Genomic DNA, 24455 nt, shown 5'->3' with positions numbered 1-24455 from the left:
TTATTTTTTTAATATGGCATTTATTTTCAATCCATACTGTAACCAGTGGGAAAATCAGTTAATCAATTTACTCAAGAGATTATAAAATATATATAAAAATCACTGACATGCAATTATTCGGGAAGAGAATATGATATACAAAGAATATATGTATAATAAAAGTAATTTGGTTGTTTTAATGCAACATTTTAAAATCTGCAGTAACTATTTAAAAATGAGCGTAATTGTAAAGAGTCTATTTCCACTGGTCACATTTTATTAACTTCTTTTCTGTGTCCCATCATTAGCATGAGCCGGAGCAATTGAAATATTATTTGCATAAACATCCTATTTTGAGCGGAGACGTCATTATCAGTGGGGAAATTTAAATTTCAATGTCTCCGGTTATCTAATATTACACCATGTAAAAATGTTCACACAAAACCAAAACATCATTTCATTAGTTCATTAGAATTATGCATAAATGCATTTTTTTGTATACCCTTTAAGCCCAAGTCCAATTTCAATTAAAGTAACAGGCAGGTTTCAAAGGGTTAATGTAAAAAAAAAAAAAAAAAAAAATCCCTGGAGGTATAAAATGTGCGAAAAGGAATTTGACTGCAATCCCAAGTACGGTTTGTGTGGAAATAACAGTTTCTTTATTATGTACACATTAGCAAAAGAGTGCATGCTACAATTAGAGCAACACATCAACATATTCAACGCAAGTCTCCATTTAGTAAGACTGTGTGAAAGCAAAACGATCATCGCCCATTTATGCGCCAAGCAACCACATTCCAGTGGAGGAATTCAGATGATCTTGGAGAGGACAGCCGCTTGGCTTTTTGCATAAGCTTAACTGATAGAGGTATTTGGTTTTGGCTTCCCTGTGCTGTCAATTTATGTCTGGAACACAAGCAATTCTTTATGTTAAATGATCTGATCTGGAATATTCATTTCACCACTAAATGGAAAGGCTTTAGTAGACGTGACACCCATTCTTCTCTTTAGAATGACAATTTTTCTCATCAATTCTAATTTAATGTATTTTAGGTGAAAAATAGCCGCAGAAAATAGTCTATGATAAACATGCAAGGTGTTATAAATCACTGAGGAACTTTCGGATGAATAAATCAAAGCTCCTTATTCGGTGATGCAGGTGCTCTGAAACCCTGTGCATCCTGTCAAGTACGACTATGGCTATATTCAGAATTGCATACTATTCTTGTTATTTCTGCAGTACACTGTGCATAGCATTAATATTTATGCATAGAAATGGCAAAATGTGCACAGTAGCGTTTCTCAAAAATGCGTTGGACTTAACGTGACCTTTCGTTTCCGGGAATGGCCACTGAACACTTTGTAACACTTTGATGCCATTTTATAGCCAAGTTTTGATTCCATTTATATAAGGTAATTGTGAATGTTCAAAGTTAAAATGTGACAATTAGGGAAAAAAAAGATAACCTTTTGAATGCGGATCTTCTCCTACAGAATTCTGACTTATTGCAATAAAATTTTTTGCTATGGAATTAAAAATGTAAAAATGTAATTTTTTTTGGCAACTTTTCAAGATCCAAGAAATAATCCAAAGCACAAATATAATACAGTTCCCCAAATAATATTTTGCTCCTGCCACACAATTAAAAATGAAGAAATGTACTTTTTTTTTTTTTTTTTACTGTAATTTTCTATTGATTCAACTGACTTGCAATTCTTCTTGAAAAATAAATAAAATTAAGGTTCAAACTTTTTTCCTTTTTTACAAGAAAAAAGTCTGCATTGCAAGGTTTTTTTTTTTAATACCGTGGCCAAAACAAGCTTTCAATATTTTGCGCTATTTCTCAAATTCTTAAAAATATGTAGACATACAGTATACACTGTGCAGTATGCAGCAAGCCAGTATCTCATTCTGAACATAACCAACGTCCTGAGATTCAACTAGGATGCAACTTCAAGCATATATGAAAATATAGAAAAAAAAAATGATATTCAAAAACATCTTGGAGGAGAAATCTATCGAAAGGGACAAAATTAGACATGAAATTTGGCAAAGTCTGTTCTATGAAACCATTTTGTTCCATATGTGATACGTAACAGGACAGAAGGAGGGCATTATTGCAACAGCGAAGTGTGCAAAATAGCATCTTTTGAGAAGTCTAGAATGCAGCGTAACAGCCGCTCATGACTATCAGCTTCAGCTGAGGCGTCTCTAAAGTGCTTGTAGCGTTTGTGAACCAGACTAGCTCACGTTACAGTGGACAATTCCTGAATAAACGGCTCCATGTTTTCTCGCTCCAATGTGGCGTCTGCCCTGAAATATCTGATAAAAATGTCCACAGACCGATTTAAAAAAAAATCGACATTTACAGAAAAGCCTGAACTAAACGAAAAATAACCGGTCTCAGATGCGCTCTGGTCTGGAGTTGCTGAATGCGTTTCCTAAAGACGGATGACTGTGTGATACACAACAGGAGACGATACAACTCGCCTCCGCTGACGTCGCAATTACTCCATGCTATTCACCGCCAAACACCTTCCCCTCAACCGCTCATTTTCAGACAGAAATAATAGCAAAAAAAATGGCACTTTTTAAATATGACATTCAAAATGAATCACAATAAGAAAAATAACCGTAATATGCTTCCATCGCCTTCACAAGAAACTTGTGAGGGAGTGCTTGTGGAAACCACTGAATTATATTTATTGATCATTTATTAATAATTAACACCCTCATGCCACATCTTTACGTTTCTTTAGGGTGTCTACTAGTCGTTTATTAATATCATGATTGATTTGCTAAATAAATGTTTGTATAGCAGCCAATACATTAATTTACATATGTACATGTACATTAAAAATATATAATTTAATATTTTCGACGCTTTTTTAACCAACAAAATGTATCTTTGTACAATTTTTTTTTTTTTTTTTTTCGGTCAACAGTTCTTTTTGAGGCCTAATATTAACCATTTCATGCCACAAACCCCTCTATATGTGGTTTCACAGTAAACCGTTTGAAGCCGAGGTGATCGCCGTAGATGAAACATGCACTGGAGTGTTAGACGTGTTAAACTTGCATTGTGAAGTGCCTTGAATCGTAAGAAAGACAACCGAAATCTCAGCATGATTTTTTTTTTTTTTTGGTCTTTTCCATCCGCTTGTGGCTCAGAGATGTGGCGTTCCTCTATTATCCGCTGAGAGGATGGAGGTCCACTTTCACCTTTTCTCCACTGCTGAGCATCCCGATGGTGGGGTAAAACCCTCCGACCGGGACGACCACTTCCCTCCTGCCGATTATCTTGCCGTTCCGGGTGAAGAACACCTAGACGGGCACAGAGGGGCGACAGTGAGTCAGCATTTCCACAGCTGGAGAGAAGAGAGTGAGTCAGCATTTCCAAAGCTACGGGGCTGAGACAGTCCTGCTACCTCCAAAGCTGTTTCGGGACGCATTACGAGGACACTTGGCAAACGTTTTTGAGCGCTTTTATATCTAATAAGCCTTTCCGGGCGACTGGCTGAAATATCAGCGAGTCATCTCGACCGCATTCGGGATATCCCGTACCCTCGAAAGACGGCTCTTAAGAGACATCGAGCGAAGTGTGGAAGCGAGGATCTTCTGACCCAGAGGGCAAAAATGAACAGCACTGTGGTTAAGCCATCGTGTCGAGTCGACAGTTAGAAACTCGCTGATTACAGAGTCGCGCAGTGCAATTTTTGGCATGGAAGGCTCTTGATAGTGTAATGTCCCGCTGGGAGACCTCAATGCATTAATCTTCAGCGAGCTTAAAACGGTTGACTTGATGAACGACCGAGTCCAAGCGGCTTAAAAACAACATAAAAACAACAAATAATGATGATTCATTTGTTTAGCTGTCAGAACTGAGGCTTTCAGGACTTTGGTAGAAGTAACGATTTATTTTGTGGCCTAAAAAGTCATTAAGTTAGGAGACAAGAAATTTAAGACATCTATCAGTCAAATAGTAAAACACAGGGTAAAACCACAAAACACACACACACACACACACACACACACACACACACACACACACACACACACACTAATCTATTGTGTTTAAATATATACCCACGCTACAGGCTTGATATAAATGCTTGTTTTTGAATAAAAAGTCTCTTTTACTCACCAAAGCTACATTTATTTGATTAAAAGCCCTGTGAAAGTAACGTTACTAGTAGTGGCAACTGATTAATCGCATCCAAAATAAAAGTTTTTGTGCGTGTGCGTACTATTTATTATGTATATATAAATCCATACACATACATATTTTGAAAATATTTACATGTATATATTTATATTCATAATTTAGATGATATATACATATTTATCCTTAACCTAACTTTGAAAAATATATATAAATACATGTATGTGTGCGTTTATATATACACAATAAATATAAGCAGTACACACACATATCATTTAAACAAAAACTTTTAATTTAAAATGTTTTTTTATTTCAAAGTATTGTCATTTATTCCTGTTGTGTTAAATCTGATTGTATATATAATATTTAAAAAAAACACTCACCATGACCTTTCGGCCCTCATGTTCTTGTTCTGGATCATCTCCCTCTTCCTCGTCTTCATCGTTCAAATACAGTAAATTTTCGACACGCCCCTGCTTTGGTCGTACATCAGCAGCATCCCAGTCATCCATTTCATCTGACAGAGAAACAAATTCAGCTGGATGCACATCTAAAAACCTGGACTACATTCCTGACAAGCATGCTAAACTGACCAAAGTATGTATTTTCTACAGTGATGCGAGCATCATCTTTAATGAGCACCACATACGTGTTTTTACCTTCATAGTCCAGCACATAGTCCCGAGGAAACATTATTCCACAGCCCATGATGTCCCCTTCAAAACAGCGAGGGCCAAACTGGTCTCCTACTCCGCTTCCATGGAAGATCTTCCCATCATCTATTAACGGACAACTTTCATTAATAAACCATGATTTTATATCAAAATGTATATGTAAATTAAGTCTACATATCCTGAGCGTTAATAGACTGAAATATTGAGGAACAATTAACGCCATTCAGTCAGAAAAACCTGGACTAATGTGTGTATTTTTAAGTTTGGAGGTAGTCAATTAGTAGTCAAAGTATCCCGCAAGAATGCATTAAACTGATCAAAAGAAAACATAAAAAAAAAAAAAAAACATAAAATATATATATATATATATATATATATATATATATATATATATATATATATAAATAAAATTAATGCTGCTTTTTGATCTTTCTATTTAACAAAGTCCTGGGAAAACGTATTATGGTTTTCCAAAAATATATTTTTAATATTAATAAGAAATGTTTTTGAGCAGCAAATCAGCATTTTAAAATGATTTCTGAATGATCATGATACTCTGAAGACTAGGGTTTTGATTGCCGAAAATTCAGCTTTGATCACAGGTGTGTGATGTATCAAAATTTATTGCATTTCCCCGGTTAGCACAAGTGACTTCTTAAACATAAATAATAATTAATCACCAACTCCAATCTTTTAAACTGTACTTTAAACATTTTTACATGGCTTCAAATCTACAAGACTACAATAATACATTTTCGTATGTTCATACAGAAAACCTGTGGTAAACAGGTATGATTACAGTGCACTACCTCCACCTGAAACATCATCAGCTGGTGTCGCTGTTGGACAGCATCCCCGCAAAATGAGTGATTTACAGCGTTTGATTTCATATTTCATAATATTTTTTCCCGTACCTCGTCTCGCCTCAAGGCTGACCCATTTACAGTCAACTATGGAGGTGAAAACTAACCACCTGAATGAATTTTAGGACAAAAACAGAAATGCTAAAGTTAGTGCTTCCCATCATAGCGCTGTCAAGACCCGACGTGAACCTAAGCACTAATGCTGCATTCCTCACACATTTGCTCTTAATGATCCAGAGAAGCATTACGCTCTTCATCCAGAAACTGACAGGATGAAAGGAGATGTGCTTTCATGCCTCTGTACGTTTCTTTCTCCTAAGTCGAAGTTCTCCTTGTACAAGAAGATAACAAAACAAAGAGGCAACAACAATCAAGAGCGAGTGAAAGAAAAACACGGAAAGGTAGCCTGCAGACAAAAAAACCCTCTTGCAGTGTGTGGCTGGTAAATATTTGTGGAGTTGTCATGGGACCCGTTCCCAGCTCAGGATACTGTTTAAACAATCCCTATCTGAACATGTGGAGGGAGATGAAGACACTGTATCATTATGATTCCCATGTGGGCCTCTGTCCCAACACCACACTCTGCAAACACCGCGACCGCTGTGGGAGAGGAAGGCGACTAAAAATAGACGTTTGGGTTCGGGCGCGCGCTCTCACTGAGCCTGCTGGAGAGCTTTTAGGCCCTCTGGCACCTGAGCCGCCAGGAAACGGTACACCGGAGTGCGGAGAGGGCTTTCCTCGAATGTCAGAGCTGTTCTCGGGAAAAGACCGGGAAAGTAGACTCGCTTCCGCAAACAAGAAGGCCACTTTATGAGCCTGGCGACTGAGAACGGAAAAACCATTTGCTTGTTCGTGTCATCAACATTTTTAAGTAACCTAAACGGGGAAGGGTCACGATGCCCCGCTAGAACGAAACGAACGAGACTGAAAATAGTGATTTGGGGTAAAGCGACTCCCTGCCAGCTATTTCGACCCACTTGGCACGGTCAGTGGATGAATTAAAGCAGGACTGGGGATTGTGCGCTTGCTCTTAACTCCAAACAGATTCATCACCCTGACCTTCCAGCATTATTTCTCCATCAAAATTAGATACAAATAGCCCCGCTGTGTTTGGCTGTGATGCGTGTGAGGACGCCGACCCCCAGAGCGACATATCAGTGGCTGTAACGTGTCTCTACGAGATGACTAACAGGATTATGAGTCATAGATGTGGGCCTCTTATAGATCAGGGCAGGACAATGAGTCATGCCCCCCTGATCTGACCCGCTTCTGTGCCAATGCCAGACCTCCATCAGCGGGTGCCGCAATGAGGCGCAGAGAAGACATGCCCCATAAATGCAGCTCCACAAAAGCTGACAAGAGAGCCTGACACTCCTCGAGGTGCCAAAGACAAACTGCATCGCCCTGATGAGAGTGATGATGTGACGGAATGTTTCACACTCAAGGAGAGCACAAGGCCTGGGCGAATTCACCAGCAAATAAACAAACTTCCATCACTTCTGGAGATGCACTGGTACAAACATTTGCTTCTATACAATAATAACTGTGATGTTATGGTCAATAACCTTCAAAATTTCTTTCAGTCATCTATATATATATATATATATATATATATATATATATATATATATATATATATCCATACACACACTTTTTAATAGACTACAAAAGGAATTTGAAAATGCACATGTTGTATGAAAGGCATTTATATACAAAAATGTATATAGAAATTTTCTAAAAATATTTTATATTTTAATTAGAGATAAAATCTATTTTATCTGTCTATATATCTTAAAAGCTAAATAAAATTATATTACGTCTGTCTCTGTTTAATCTATCCATCTATCATCTACAAACAGTCTGTCTGTCCATCAAATATTTTGAAATATATATATATATATATATATATATATATATATACACACACACACACATACATACATACATATACACACACACATTTATGAATTAAAGTGGAAAAGGAATTTTCTATTAATTTGATTTATATATTTTAAAACATTTTAAAATATTTTAAAAGTTTTAATATAACATTAATAAATATTTATATCTAAAACACATTACATATTTTAACAATGATATTGAATTAAAAAAATCTAATAAATGTAACTTTTTTCATTAATTCATGAATACAAAAACAAATATTATTTTTAAATAATAAAACTTCATTTCAAAAGCAAATTTAGGCATCATGACCTCATTTTATTTTATTTCTTGGAAAAAATATATTTAAGATTGTTATTAAATGATTGGTGTTTTAAAGATTAAATATTCAGCCAGCCTTAAATAACAACAAATGTATTGTAAATGTAGAAATAATAAAGGCCAATTAAATATCGAATATATATATAAGTAATATGGTACAGATGTGTATCTTGCATCCCTAATCCCTAATTATTAATTACCCAATCTAGTAATATCTTGATGCTTAATTTATGCTCACTTTGAATTGTAAAGTGCTTAAAGTCTGGTAGACTTGTAACGGAGTTGGACCAGATGCATCAGAAGTATCATGGGAAACACACATCTATCAATGTCTGGGCTATCAAAAAGATTAATGAGAGTGCATTTTATAACATCTCCACTGTTGCAGCTATAACCCAAGAACCCAAATAACCCACTAAAGGTAGTAACAGACGTAAACATGTATTAAAAAATAAATAAATAAAAATCAGAACATCAATGTTTATCTGGCTCACGGGCAAAATCCCTCACCCTTAAACAATAGGCTGTGAGTCACAAAAGAAGCACATTGTTTCATTCAGGATGATACTCAGTGACTAATCTGTTATGTGGAGTGGCATGAAGGCATGATGGGGTTGAATATAAAGATTGCCATCTTTACATTGAGCAGCAATCTTATCCGATATCAACTTCCTTTGAGCTGCTTTGAAAGATGGGACATGTGGAGTTAGATAGGGCTATTTATCCTTCTGCCATTTTCAAGAGGATTTGCTTCTAATCAACACACTCATCTCATCTCCACAATCCTCTTATCAGCACCCAGGACCTCCACACTCTGTAGAGATGGTGCCCATAGATGTGTAGGCTTGAAAAGAGAAGAGGAGCTAAATAATAAAAAAAAAAAAATCACCACCTGCAGGAATTCTGGGTAATCCATGCATGAACTGTGATAGGAATACAAGCAGAGATGACAAAACGGAGAAAACAAAACTAACTTTATGTAAACAGGATCTGGATGTGTGGACTGCTTTGTGTATAAATAGAACTGTATGTGGGAAAAGAGTGGGTACTTTTACATACACTTTCAAAGTTTTATTTCAGATTTTATGTATAAATGAAATCATGCCATGCATGTGTTAACCAGACTATAACTGGCCTGAGCATGCAATGAAAAATATCAAATACTAAGTGCATTTCATTCTTCAATCTATTTGATTATGAACTCTTATGCATATTTTTATTAAGATTTTACTGTACTGTAAAAAAATTATTGTATTTTTAAAAAAGCTAAACTTCATTTGATGTTTATTATTAAATAAAATGTTTCAATTAAGTATATTAGTATACTATGTAACATCTCATGTTATTAAATTTATGTTTATTGCTTTATTTTAGTGTCATGTGTTACCATGATGGTTTTTCGTATTTGTGTGAATGACGCTGTGCACCTACTATACATTATATAATTTTTTTTTTTACTGTAAATTTGTTCAACCCATTAAGCCTAAAATCCTGCTACCTTATTATTTTTTTTAAGTAAACTTCTGGCAACCATAGTTTGAGATTATGCGAAAGCCTGCTGTAGCTCAAAAATGTGCATGTAAACATACTGACTGTTACAATTACAAAAGACTGAACTGTAAAACCTTCTAACTGCTCACCTGCGTGATATGCAACAGAACCTCGACTCCATCCTGGATGCCTGTTCTTTGGGTAATCCTGGAGAAAAAAAAACGGAGAGGAAGAATGAGTAAACATAAGATACATATTCTAACAATTAGACAAGAGAAACAGTCTGGTATTACAGATACCAATGGGAGTGATGGATTTACTGTAAACATGAACTTGCCACGCTTTCACTTTTAACAATCTCACTCAACACTTTCATATTAATATGGTGGAGAGACGACCGAGTTCTATAGCCAGAAAACAATTACAGCATCGCGGCTCATTGTTTTAGGTTTAAGTGTTGCTGTCACATATCTGCAAAGGTTATGTTTTTTCATATACAGACACACCATGCCAGCAAAAACACAGGGAGCGGCCAATATCTTGATAAGATTTTAGAATGAGTTAATCAACATGGAAAGATATTTTTGTATTTCTCTGTTGATAGTTAAAGAGACTATTACAGCCTGTTTACCAAAAAACTGTAGCAACAATTCTCCTGAATACTGTATATGTGCTACAAAAACACATTCTTAATGCAAATAAGTAAAAAAAAAAAAAAAAAGTATGCATTGGGTATCAAACACATAAATGCTGTAAACTGTTATGATAATTCATGCTTGATAAAACAAAAACTGTTGCGATGTTTGTTCTTAAAAAATAAAAGACACGAGAGGAAATCAAAAACTTTTACAGTATATAGCTGTAAGTATTAATCTGTTTTTAGTTTAGAATTTAGTGTTTGATAATTTTATTAAATTTCTGTATATTTCTGCTGGGGGGCACAGGTAGCCTAACTATATATAACATTTATTATAATGGGTTTAGATTGTTTCTTCTCTTGATAATGACGAAAAGAACTTAAATTACACTTTCAGTTTTGATCGTACAGATAAGAGCAATATATCACTCTAATCTGTAAAGGGTCGATTTATATTTGCATACATTCACAATGTCAACAAAACATTCTGCTTTTGATAAATAAAGACAATAAACAGGGCGCCTTCTCTGCTGTCTCGGACTCCGTGATGTTCAGTTTGAAATGCGTCAATAAAATTTACTGTAACTCAGCGAAAACGTGACTCACAGCCATAAGAGATATATCTTTAAGAAGCTTGATATGTCTACCCTTAAATGAAGTTAGATGTTCTGTGATGATTTTAAAACATTAACGTAAGTTTGACTTAGTAGCGGGGCACCCCCTTCTGTAGAACAGAAAAAGGCATTTCCAAAACTGTGGCAACAAAGATGGAAACATAATTCATGCATTTAAAAATAGATTTTCATATCTGCTGCAACACTTTTGGAAGTGTCTAAAACGACTGCAGCCATATGTACAAGTCATTGGTGTTTGGTGATAAGTTTTTGGCTCAAGGACTGCATTTAAAGTCACACCGAAGGTGTTCAGCTGGGATTAGGAGTTGATTTTATGCAGACCGGTCAAGTTCTTCCACACGGACTCAATCAGTCAGTTCTTTTTAACCGTGCCTTATACACAGAGGCATTGTAATGTTAGAATAAAAAGGCTCCTGTCCAAACTGTTGCTATAAAATTAGAAGCACACAATTCCCTAGAAAATCATATTATATGCTTTAACATTAAGATTTGTACTCATGTCAAAACCGTTTATTAGAAGAGGGTGACCACACACACAGTATTTTTAATTGCTATTTTTTTATTGCATAAAGCTAATTATGTTAATTGAATCTAACTGAATGTTTTTCGAAACTGTGATACATTTCCATCTATTTTTCCCTTTTATTCTTGGATGAATAGTCTTAAATCTTTACTCTAACTTTTGATGCGATTAATCAATGCATCCTTGTGGACAAAAAAAAAAACTCTTTAAAATATAAGTCTTAAAAAAGAAACTTTTTATTTACTGAATTATTGTGGATGCTTTAAAATAACTACTTACGGAAAGAAACGATAAAAAAAATGCATTAAAAATGCGAAAGGAACACAGTAATGATGCATTAAGAATTCGTTTTTTTTTTTTTTTAAGTAAATACCAATTCCTAAAATCATTTCTTTTTAAAATCAACAATAAAATAAGTGGAACACAGGTGAGCAGATTTTGTGCTGGTATTCTGTAATCTCGACTAGAGGATTACAAGGGGAACTGTTTTGGTTAAGGCTGATAGAGGGTTGTGTTATGGTTCAAGTCGAGATCTCTTCATCTGTTTTTCTAATAAGAAAAAGGAGAAAACAGACCAGGGGACCAAAAAAAAAACCCAGTCCTAAAACAGATTTAAACGAGTCACAAAATCCCTTTCTAAAAAAGAAAGACGACATGTTTAACATCCCTCGGTCCGGTGTAGGTGAAGCACAGGACTGGGCGATGAAGTTGTGCAACAGAAAGCACGGAGATGATGATAATGATGATACCTAAGGCGAATCTGACAAACAGCTCGAAACATGTAGAGACAATGGGGTGGCATTCTCTGGAACGACACATGACAATGTAAACTGTTTGCAAACATTACTTAATTTTTGAATGAGTTTACATCTGTGCCCTGACACCATGATAAATGATAGCGCATTCCGTGCATTCGTACGATTACATCTGTGTTCCATATCATGTACCGCGTATAAACACACAAGCAAACAGACACTTAGCATGCCACGCAACGCACACAAGCCATCAATCACCCCGCTCGGCCCAGCAACCCACATAACAGCTTTTTTTTTAATTCGTCAAATGAAATTATATACCGCATACTCCTGTTTGAGAAGAGGAGCTGTTCATGCATATAGCATTCTGGCCCCCTGAGGAGACTGCAAAAGCCATTAGAGAGAAGCATCGAGCTTCCAAGAAACACAAACAGTAGCATATGTGACCACGGCAGAGCGCTATCAGATCCACGCGGGGCTTTTATGTGCGATACTCGAGCTGCCTGCATTTCCACACTGTGGCAAAGACAACAAGTAGCGGAGAGGCTGCCGGTCGAGGCAGATGCACATCTCTACATGATATTTAGTGCAGAGATTAGGCCAAGAGGGTACCTGCCCTCAACCACCACAATAGGGGCACTGAGAATGGCATTTGTGCAAGCTGCTGTCATCATGAAACAATAAACTACGAGCAATTTTAGAAAGAGTAAAAGCCTCACCAGAGCTATATACTATCTGCTGCTTGATACTGCTGTTAATGTCACCCCTGACAATGTTCAACAGTGTTTATGTATATAAGAAGAATTCTTGTTGTCCATGTTGTAATTTCAGCCACGCTTCAGTTCATTTTTTAACATTGTGTGACAGACATGACAGTGGTGAAAATTATAATTTAAAGCATTTCTGGATATAAAACAACTAAATTGTCTGTCTTGACTGCTTCCTAAATACATAAGACTTTCCACACATCTTACTTAACATAATTACAGCTTTACTGGAAATAAAAATGTTCTGTTCACAAATTATATTTATTTGTTTTCTTCACACATCACTTGTCTCATTTCTTCAAGAAAGTGCACCTAACTTTTGAAAAAGCAATGCTACAGTTGTGGGACAGTCTCATTTTCTGAAAAAAGGAGGAGAAAAAAAGCAAAAAAATTTTTTTTTATTAAATTTATAAATAAAAACAATAATGAAATCAGATGTATAGGCTTTAAAGAAAATATTAAAAACATTTAGTAGAATAGTAAAAACATCATTTAATGATAAGTAATGATACTGAAAATTCAGCTTTGATTACAAATTACATTTAAACTTATATGAAACTTATATGAAACTTTAAATAGTTTTTTAACTATATATATATATATATATATATATATATATATATATATATATATATATATATATATATATATATATATATATATATATATATAAAGCAGCATATGGGAGAATAAAAGACTTCTGTCAATATGTATATGCATAATACATAAAAAAATGTATTTCTTTAGATATTTAGTTTTATAAAACTATTCAGATGCTGGACTTCTACAGTTAAGAGGGAAAGCACAAGGTTAAAAATCTACTAATACAAGACATTTGGAAAGCAGTAAAAATATTTTTTTAAGGCAAAATCTTTCCAAGCCAGTTGTTAAAATCTTAAAAGTGGCCAAAGTTGAAAAAAAATACAATGGAGTGCCAGAAGAGGTCAGATGGATTGGTGACAGACGGACTATTGTGTTTCTTGCCGAACACTTCAAAAGTTGATCTGCACTTTGAAATGTGAATGTTTCCAAAATAAATGTGGACACCAGGGTTTTCAGGAACAAACACTCCCTCGATTGCTCCATGGGAAGTGATAGAGAGCTGGTTGAAACCGAAGCCCACGGAGCCGGATGAGAGCAAAGGAAAGGGTTGGTGCTAGAGGGGAAGGTCAGGAGGTGATAAGGGTCGAACCCATTCATGCAGACGTGGCTGCCGAGGCTCCGGTACGCACCTCCGCCCCTCGTTAGAACCAAGAAAATCTTTGTCTTGCATCCTAGCAACCCAGTGTATATTCCGGATGCATGTGTATGAGCTCGTACGGCCAGCTAAAGTCCCCGTTCACAGGGGGTGAGGGTTCACTGATCGCAGATAAGAGCTCTGCTCTTCCTCCCCACATCCGCCATCATACTCTCATACAAACTGGGACTGGCAGAGAGCAGACTATCTTATAATTCGGCCCATCTGATGTTCTCTCTCTGCAGCCGAGATCCTGCCATTACCTAGATTGGCTGCCATTCCCCGACTGTTCCTCAAACGGCAGAGGTGATACGCGCACTTGCTGTTGTAACAATTAACAACCACATTGTTTGTAAACGTCTCTCTAGACACAGGATGCAGGGAACACGGTACACGTCCATTGGGAGTAAACAGTAATTAGGCAGCTATGCTTTAAATGATATTTGATACTTAATGAAACGCAGATGCAAAGTTCTAGAAAACGTCAAAATTAGAAAAAACAATAACAAATTGCTCTCCGTTTCTCCGAGCAACCAGCAGCCTCGCACGACTCAAGATGACAGGCTTGTTTACTGTCTGCCGTTCCCAACCTGAGACTAATTACCCTCCACTTTCCGCATGGTCTTGTACAGGATGTCAGGAAGAGGGGAGAACACGGTGGTCACGTTCCTGTTCCCACCTTAGCTATTCCTGATTAAAGCAATTGCCCACTCAAAAATAACCAAAAATATATAAATCCCAACTCATGTACTCATCTGTGTAATTTAGGGTTATAGCTAGCTACAAATGAAACCATTACAGTTATGATTATCCTCATTACTACTACTACTACTACTACTACTATTCACTATTTACATTTAATATTATTTAAAATGTGATATGGCTGCTGTCATCCCTGAATGTTATTATTACCATTATCATCATCAGCATGTTCTTTTTTTTATTATTATTATTAATCATTAACATTAAATATTAATATGCATGCTAGTTCTACTCAAATACTTCCACTCTTATCCAGGTTGTCACGGTAGTTTATTTTTATTGCCGTAACTTTTGATATTCTATTTCTGTTTTTGTTTGTTGTATCCACTTGTTTTGCACTGTAATAGAAAAACTTTTATAAATTGAAATGAAACTAAACTAAAATACAGATAAAATACTATAAACGAAAAATTTTAAAAATTGCACTAAAACTACAAAATGAGATATGCTAAACTAAAAATATAAAGTTAAAACTCATGCAAAATATTAATAAAACTCAGATAATATCTTGCGTGTCTCCACTGAAGAAGCAAAAGGAGGCAGTATCTCCTCAGAATTTCAGCACAAAAATAAAATTACGTAAATAATACAAAATATATAATTAGTCATGTGATGCCCCTTAATGGTCAACTAACCGATAGTCAACCACATGAGGCTTAGTCGATCAAAATTATAACAATGTTAGGAAAAAGAGGAAGCTTCAAAGTCGCATTGTCTCCGACGGCTGGTCTATGTAGCAATTACAGTACACTGGTCAGGACATCCAAACATTCATTTTAATCACTGACCTAAAATGTGGCTTATAATCTGAAACATGTAAGCAGCAGCAACATTACATGGCCACTCGCTGTAACGTAACCCTAAAAACTGCACAATTTAAGGGTTTTTGTGCAGTGTTTGGGAGTGAAACAGTAACATGCTCACTGTTTGACAGTTAATTTGAGCGCTGAAAAAAAACAAAAAAAAAAAAACATTAACTTTGCTTTCTCATTTCAAAGCACCACTGCACATAATGCATATAAAAACACTAACAAAGTTCATATTGCTCTTTTACATACAATAAAATGGAAAAACCCATTATAAATAAATGAGTTTAAGCACATTATGTGCTAAACAGATTTGATATGCGAGATTTGAAATCTATGCCCAAGGCAAGGTTTTTTTGGTAAATAATTAGTCTGTTGCTCGTACAATGACTGTAAGGTTTCAAAAAAAGATTTTTTCATGAGTCATTTGAACTACTTTTGTAAATCTTTTATGATGCATTTTTGGAGCTTGACAGCCACTGGTCACTATTTGACAAAAGAAGTAAAGGCATATGGGATTGACTTAGAGATGAGTAAACCATGACAGACGAGTGAACTGCTTGTTTGAGGTGATTTGCTCAAACCCCCGTTCTATTTGCATTCTACACCTCAAGGCATTTTATAATGTCAGACTAACTGTTTTGAGGACAGTTGCGAAGCTGTATTTGTGATCTTGATGTATGTCCAGTGTTTAGTGTACACTTCTCTTCTTTTTCAGAATTTTTTTTTATCAAAAGACAATACTATTACCAAAAATATCTGTGTGACAGATACCATTGTGACACTGGCCTTTTGTATCCATTTGTGCATGCACTTACCTACATTCACTGATTTAATGGATGCTTTTAAACCAAGTAGCTAATTTATAAAGGAGAAACAGCAGAAAATGACTTACTCTTCTTGCCAGGCCCAGGGCGATGTAACACTTCTCTCCGGGATCCGCAATCTCCACTTCAAAGTAGTGACTTCGTGTCGTGAGGGGCTGCCGGGCCTGAGCCAGACCAACATCCATAATGCTCTTTCCTTTCCCAACATATTCCAGAAGCTATGGCAGAAAATATCAAAAACTTTATATACATGTATATACATTGAGCATTACGCATCATTACGCATGTTTTAACGTTGTGTTTTTAACTGTTTACTAATGTAGAAGGAATCAGGATCTTGTCAGATGGATTATTTGGTCAGTTTAAGGTTAACCTGGCATAAACCAGATGCACCTATAAAAATAGTCTGTGTGGCTGTGAGCAGGTTTGGGAAATCGGATATGTTGCACTGCAAATATACCTTGCTAAGCCTCAGTTTTTCAAGGAAAGGAAGATCTTGATTTATGGCAAGCCATCTTGAAACTGGTTTAAGATTTTATGTTCAGACACACTAGTGTTGAGGTTTTTATTTTGTTTTCAAAGAAATTAAACCTTCAATTTCATTTGGCAATGCATTAATGCCAAATGCATTAAATTGATCAAAAGTGATAGCAAAGACTTCACACTGTTAAAAAAAAAAAAAAAAAAAAATACAGACAGCCCTGCTGAACGTAAGTCTTACAGACCCTATACTTTTGAACAGCAGTGTGAGTGTGTGTGTGTATATATATGTATATTGCTGGTTTTGAACTCAGGGCACTTAGAGAAGAATATTTCAAAGAATAATCTACATGAAATGAGTTCAAGTATGGGCAAACCCAAGCACACAGGAGTGATGACACATCTTTAGATTGATATTTTCCATCAGGTGTGTTAGCTAAGATGTAATAAGATTTAGACAAGACAAAAAGGTTGACCTGTCTTCAATAAGTTCATGGGATAGTGAGGGTGGGGCATGGGCTTTCAACTACAGACATGCGAGTGGTATCGACAGCCCCACCTATCCTTAAAAATTAAAAGAAAAATACCAGTGGAACCATTTTGACATGGCATAAGGTCAAATGTTTCATTCAACAATGTTACAGAAAAAAATACAGCAAGTATGAGCCATCTCCCATAGACCGTCTCGACCTAGTGATGCCTAACACACACTCAAACATACAATTCATAGGCCAAGTCAAAACACTTTAGATTAAACCTGGAAATCTGCCAACTTAAATGACATTTTTAGGCATCCTACGTCCTACGAATCCAGTGATCAAAGTTCAAAAATGTAACCTAATGGACTGCCTTATGCACTTTTGAACAGCCAGTTAAAAAGACTGAATTATAGTTTATATTATACAGTATATTTGATAATCTTGCGCATATTTGAAAAGCATTTTTGGGCATTAAATACGTGGCTAAAAAAGAATGGCCAAAAATAATTGGTTAAATCTTCTACAGTTCAATTTGAACTTACCTATACATCTTTTAACTTCAGATTAAAGGCTAGACAACACTTTAAAGTGTTCAATTTAAATGTTAACATCAGATTCCAACCTACACTGCATTTTTGGCATGCATCTTCGTATAAAAAAAGAACAAAACTTCAGCTGATAAGCAGGCATCATATGCACTTTCAATCTGGCCTTCATATGACATTTGAATTATCAAAAAACAGACACTTAAGTAAAAACCAACACAGACATCACATGCCTACGATGCCTAAAAAGGCTATAGGCCTTCTCTCATGTTCTGTTTCTAGCCCAACACAGCTTCTAAACTCGCAACACAGCATGGTGATTACTTTCAGATTTCAACTGGTTGTCATTAATTACTTAGAAATTTCCGTTTGCGACGTCAGAATCAGCACTTTATTGGGGCAGTGGAAAAATTTCGCCAATGCCATCTATAACAACCTTTGGTATCCTTGTTTACGCCTCTAGACAACTGCAGGTCAGACAGAGACTCTGACAGGGGGCCTCGTACAACCACATGCTGGTAACGACCAGACATTTTGAAAAACACGAAAATGTGCGTGCAAAAGTCCAACTGAGCCCTTAAATGGCCACAAACAGATTGCTGTCAGTGGTCCAAGAATATCCCCCGCTGACATCAAAACCACTGATCAACTACAGAAAATAAGACGCAAATTCCTGCAAACAATCAGCAGCTGATTTGATCAAAGCAGACTTGATCGATCCAACTAAACTGATTGGTGTTCAATATGGAAGAATACATGTTTTTGGAACGGAAGACGATCTCTTCACATCTCCTGAGGCCCATTGGTGGATGCACCCACTGAGGAACTGATATCCATTTATTGGAATTAGACGCGGGTTGCTTTTTATAGAGGCAGAACAATTTTGTTTTCCTGCCTCCACCCGACTCTTCTTTTCAACATCAAACTCTTTAAGTTTTCGTGCCAGGGCAGTTGCCTGCTTATTTGAGGATGGAGGCAAAATTGCAGCTAGTCACACCTTCCTGCCTCCTTGATGCTGAGTAATGGGGAGGTTGTCTACCTTTATACCACTCCTAACGGCTCTCAACAACTCCCAGCATGCTCGCATGACAGTGCTGACAGATCCGACATGCTCTCGAACGTCACCATCCCCAGACCTGCGTGGGGGCGGCAGCTTGTTTTGTTGACCTGCTGCCCCGGCAACAGGTGCAACATTGCGAGCGAGTCCCACAACTTCCTGTCACATTGCAGAGAATGTGGAAAAAGGCGGAGGACACAAAGAGGGAGACGCCCACAAGTGGAGACGCTGAGATGTTTGTCTTGCTCGTCTTCAGTCTTTAAAACAGGGTCTATGTTTTGACAGCCTCAGTCTAAATCTCTGAAGAATGATGTTGTTATAAGCCGTCTGTCGGCCAGCGGTTACTCAAAGTCTGTCCAAATGCAATTCATTCTTAATTCACCTTGTTCTTTAGAGTGTTAAGTACTTGGTAGTCAGCTGCTCATTTAATTGACATGATGTCCAAGATGGTCCTAAAAAAGCTAAACAAAATGATTTCAAATGATCTATGATAGAGTAGTACTTTTGTATGTTTACATCATGGTATCCCAGTACAATTTCTAAATGTTTTTAGACAAGATGTGGCAGGAATACCGCCATCCATTTATTTCATGACCCATTATGTTTTCACAAATAATGGGTCATGAGATTTTTTAGTTCATTGCACAACATCACTTTGCACAACTCTTCTATGGTGAGATCACACTGCTGTTCTGCATATTACAATGGACAAAATTCAGTCATTTTAGGAATCCACGCAATCAGAAATTTTGTGTTAAGTGCAAAAGACTTCCTCATTAAGACTCTGCACTGGGTTCAACTGAGTTAGTCATTGACCAACAAAGAGCAGCTTGGTATGAGAGTAAATTCTATGTGTTTCATACATTGTGTGTGACAATTTTGTTATAAGAGACAACACCATACATAGAACATTTAAAGCTATTAAAAATTTGTCTTCTGCAACACATCTGCACATAATTGCTTCCACCAAAGAACTTTCTACTTTTAGGATAATCAATTCTTTGACCTGTTCACTGGTGCCCAGAAGGTTAAGTATTAAAAATGGAGCAGAACAGTCCCTTTTCCTGTGCACAAAAAGTACTGCTTGAGGTTGTTCACGTAAGACATGTTCATTCATCTCTGTGCCTTGTTTTTAATTTAAAAGAACTGCACGTCATGGCCACTCTACTGCATCTAGCTGGAAAAACATGTCAGTCTGCACTGTTTTTAATTGTTTTTCTGAGAAATGCACACTTGACAGACGTCTTTGACCGTTACGGCGTGCCTCGATAATACGTTTTTAAGACGCTGAGACAAGTTAAAAAGATTAAGATAATTGTGCTGCTCCTGGCTGTGGAAACCGGCATGACTTTTCCGAAGGAGACCAGCATTAGGAAAAAAAAACCTTAAATGGATACTCAAAAATTAACATTTCGTCATTGTTTACTCATGTGGAAGGGCCTTGAAACCGGTGACACTTTCTTCTGTGGAACACAAAAGAAAATAGTTTGATAAATGTCTAAGTAATATTTGCCTCTATAAGGAAAGTAAAAAGAAAAAAAAGATCCAAACGTTCTTCAAAATATATATAAGTTAGCCATACATATTTGGAATAGCATGAGGGTGAGCAAATGATGACATAATTTGGGTAAGCAATCACCTTTAAGATTATTTAATAAAGCGCCTCACTACATTAATGTGAGACTATAAATTAGCTTGACATTGAATCTTAGATTATTTGTGAATCAGTTAAATATGGTGAAGGCATTGCCAAGAAGCTGTTAATCAAAGTGGAGTGGTTAAAAACTATAAATATATGCCGCAGCCAAGCTATAAGTTATGTAATGTATCTGTTGATGGCTTTTTAATATTTACAGCTTAGGGTGCGGTATAACCTACCTGGGATCGAACAGCTGGATCCAGATTTATAAAACCCTTCAAGGTTACTCTGGATTATTTTCTCCGTTGTCAGCGTTCATACTGATTTTCTATGCAAACATATTAGCCAATCATAATACTGGGTATTTGAGTAGAACTAAAGTTACATGTTTAATTCAATAAAGATACTCGAAGAGAGGGTGAAAGATGAAATAATAACTACATTAAAAGTTTTAATGCAAGACACAACATTACTACTATGTTAAACTTAAAATAACATGAATTAACATGAGCAATATATTATTTTACAGCATGTATTTATGTACTAAAGGGATAATTCACCCAAAAATGAATATTACGCCATTAATTACTAACCTTCATGCCATTCCAAAACCTTAAGACTTTGTTTATATACAGAACACTAATGTTACAATTTTTGAAGAAATCTGAGAGGTTTTTGACCCTGCATATATAGAAATAGAACTCACAAATTAAAGGCCCAGAAAGGCAGTATAAGAACATCATTAAAATTGCCCGGGGTCAGAAAGCTCATGGTTTTCATCAAAAACATCTTTGTGTTTCAAAGATGAAAAAAAGTCTTACAGGTTTGGAATGATGAGCTATCCATTTAATTATCATGAGCAAAAATATTTTATTGTATGTTGTATCAATGAATGCCAATGGGTCCTTGTTGTAAAACAATATAAAGATGTCAAGACATACTTTCTCTTATCAAAACAAAGTGATATATAAATGTCTGCAAATACCTAGTTGTGTCAATCTAGTGTTGGTATTTGGCTTATAATCAAAACTGAAGCTATGTATTTCTTGAAAATAAAACTACTAGTGTTTAGCTGGAAAAGAAATCTCAACAGTGGCCTGATCTCTGGAGTCTTTCACCACCTTTTAATAGATCCAACTATCACTACCAGTTATTGCTGCAGGAATGACATTGCCCAATCACCACTCACTCCTGCCAAAGGACTGCTACAACTGATGCTGTCGGACATAGCATGATAAAAGACATTTGCATATTTAAAAGGCTCTGCAAAAAACAGCTGTCATGTTAAAGAACATCAACCACAAAATTTTTTTGGTTTCCTTTTGATTAGTTCATGATGAAATGACAGAGGAGCTAAAAATAATCCGCAACATACTTGACCTTTCTGTCAATACCCAAAAACAACTGCTCACTTAAAAAATTAAAAATTCACTGTTAACCAGATGGTGAAAAACATTCCCGACAAACACTAACAAAAAAACCTCAAACTAAACAGGGGTCACTGAGGTTAAAATAATTTTGGAGTTGGTAACACTTTTTTATTAGATTACTACATTAGTTAATATGCATTAACTAATATTAACAAATGGGATCAAACCAAAGTTTTTTTGTTTAGTTTTTTTTTTTTTTTTTTTTTTTTTTTTAAATTATGAACATTAGGAAATCACAAATATTTCCTGCTATACAAATAAAATCTGCTGCAATAAAAATCCAACAACCCTATTCCTAACAGGGTCAGAAATTTGTTTTTGCAACTTTTATGTGATTTCACAACAAAATGGAGCTGAGAGCTTTGGGCTAACGTGAGGTTAAATGCCTTGCTTAAAAAAAAATAAAACAGTGATAATGGATCTCTTGGGTATCAAAGCAGCAGGTCTCTGGTTACTAGCTCTGAACATTTCTCAAGCTGGTTAACAAGAACATATTTGACAAAAATAGCAATATCATTTTTCATTTTATATAGCAATTTTTTCTTATCCTCTAAACAATGTAATGATTTGAAAAAAGACTTAATTCAAAAATCTTTTTTTTCTGGCTCTCAGGAGAATATATATTTATTAGATGCATGCATGCATACATACACACACACACACACACACACACACACACACACAAATACTGTGCTTCTTTAGCTCAAATCTGATGCCATACCGAATCAGGCCTTCTACTTTTTGCACCACATGTCATTTGATTGCCATATCTTGATTTTATCAAAAAGGATGCAAAGGAAGTTACAAGTTAAAGCAGGTTAACAGCCTCTCCCTGTCACAGATAAGCCATCATTTCCTTTTTCTCACACTCTCAAGTTCCCTTTGAGGGGTGAATCAATGTTCCAGTGCCCTCACACACCGAGTTTCATATGAAACCGTTCTGTTGTGGGAAACAGATGAACTCAGGCTAACCAAAAAGTCCAGTGATATGGACACTAAAGATTCATCAGATGAACTAGCGCTCTAAACCAAATGGAAACACAGAAAATCATCCAACTGCGCTGTAGGGATGTTACACAAAAAAGAAGAGCAGAGCAGGAACAGATGTCTCTGAGAGCTTATTCAAGATGAAACTATGAAGGCTGTCTGACAGCGGTTAGTGTTACAGTAATACAGTTAAATAGGCCATAATGATAATGAATAACGAATTCCCGTCCAGGCTTAATTGTAAGAGTGCGGCTCTGAAAGCCCAACCAGAATTAACCAGGCCACAGTCACATCTACAGTGCCAGAAGGCTTGAGGACTGTCGTTCGTTTTCTTGTGTACAACAAGACTAAATCATTTCTCTGACTGGAATGGGGGAATGTACAGTAATAGGCCGAACCCTTTGAGTCACTCCGTCAGTTTCAGACACTGAACAACACTGCCAGGCCTGACGAAACCACAAGCACTCTGAGCTGAAGTTTAAAAAAAAAAAAAAAACCTGTTTCTCATAGACAATGGGCCAAAGAGTTTAGGACCATAAATCTCCACTCTAAAGCCAGCATTCTCAGACGTTATCACTCCCAACCAGCTCATAAGCGTGCATGTGAGTCAGGGTGAGTGTATGCATGAGTACGAAGCAGTATGTAAGGCTGTGGAAGTGAGCGTGTGCATGCCAGCGCTGGTGTGGATGTGGATGTGTCCAGGTTGCTGTCTGGCGGCCGCAGAGCCGTAGGGAGATTAGTCTGTGGGCAGAGTCTCTGCTGTAGTAACAGCTAAACTGATCTCTACCATGCGTTCGCATAGAACCGCACGTACACAGCGGAGCCAGCCAAACGCCTTCTCATAACACAAACACGCACACACAAAAAGACAGGGGCGCCCTACGTGTGACAATTCATTTCTCAATTTTGCTCATTCTAGATGCTGGCAACATAAAGATTTATGGGTTTGAGTAAACCACGCTAATCCACCATTTTCCATATCATTTGATTGCAATTTTCTCTGGCTGATGTTGTGATTCTATGTTATTTTCACGCATTAATTTTAACCAGAAATGGCGGCAGACCTTGCACTGTTCAAAGTCACCAGATCCAGTAAGACTAATGCTAAATTTAACACAGAATTTCCAGAATAACCCAGAAAGACCACTTAAATGAGATGGGAATTGGCTAATTAGTGGCTTCACAAATGGCTAACTGGAAAGAGAAGTGAAGGAGTCAGCAAGTTTTCATCTGTGTAAGGGAGTTCATCTGTGTAAGGGATCTTCCATCAAAAGTAATAATCTCATCCGGACAGCCGTGATCTGGATGATAGCCCGGGTTGTACGAAGACAAATAAAATCAAAATATATATGCACATATTTGTGTGTATATACACACACACAAACACACATATATATACACATACACATACTTACACAAACATTCTGTCTGCTACCTCAGTTTAAAATCAAATTCACAACTTGAATTAAAATAGAAAAAGCATTCTCAAATTAATT

At 36.4% G+C, this 24455-nt stretch overlaps 1 protein-coding gene across 6 annotated transcripts in view; it reads right to left on the bottom strand.

Annotated features, from left to right (window-relative positions):
* Positions 1–610: 610 nt before the first annotated feature.
* Positions 611–24455, bottom strand: part of spryd3 (SPRY domain containing 3) — a 38164-nt gene continuing 14319 nt past the window's right edge. For all 6 annotated transcript variants that reach the window (XM_043224708.1, XM_043224704.1, XM_043224706.1 and 3 more), the window contains exons 7-11: positions 16411–16560; positions 9543–9600; positions 4802–4921; positions 4526–4659; positions 611–3304 (exon numbers count right to left, since the gene is read on the bottom strand). In XM_043224708.1, the coding sequence (XP_043080643.1) occupies positions 3170–3304; positions 4526–4659; positions 4802–4921; positions 9543–9600; positions 16411–16560 (597 nt within the window). In that variant the 3' untranslated portion in view covers positions 611–3169. The remainder of the gene's footprint in view (positions 3305–4525; positions 4660–4801; positions 4922–9542; positions 9601–16410; positions 16561–24455) is intronic.

Source organism: Puntigrus tetrazona, chromosome 23 (assembly GCF_018831695.1).
Source record: "Puntigrus tetrazona isolate hp1 chromosome 23, ASM1883169v1, whole genome shotgun sequence".
NCBI lineage: Eukaryota > Metazoa > Chordata > Actinopteri > Cypriniformes > Cyprinidae > Puntigrus > Puntigrus tetrazona.
This window is presented reverse-complemented; position numbering and strand designations above follow the sequence as displayed.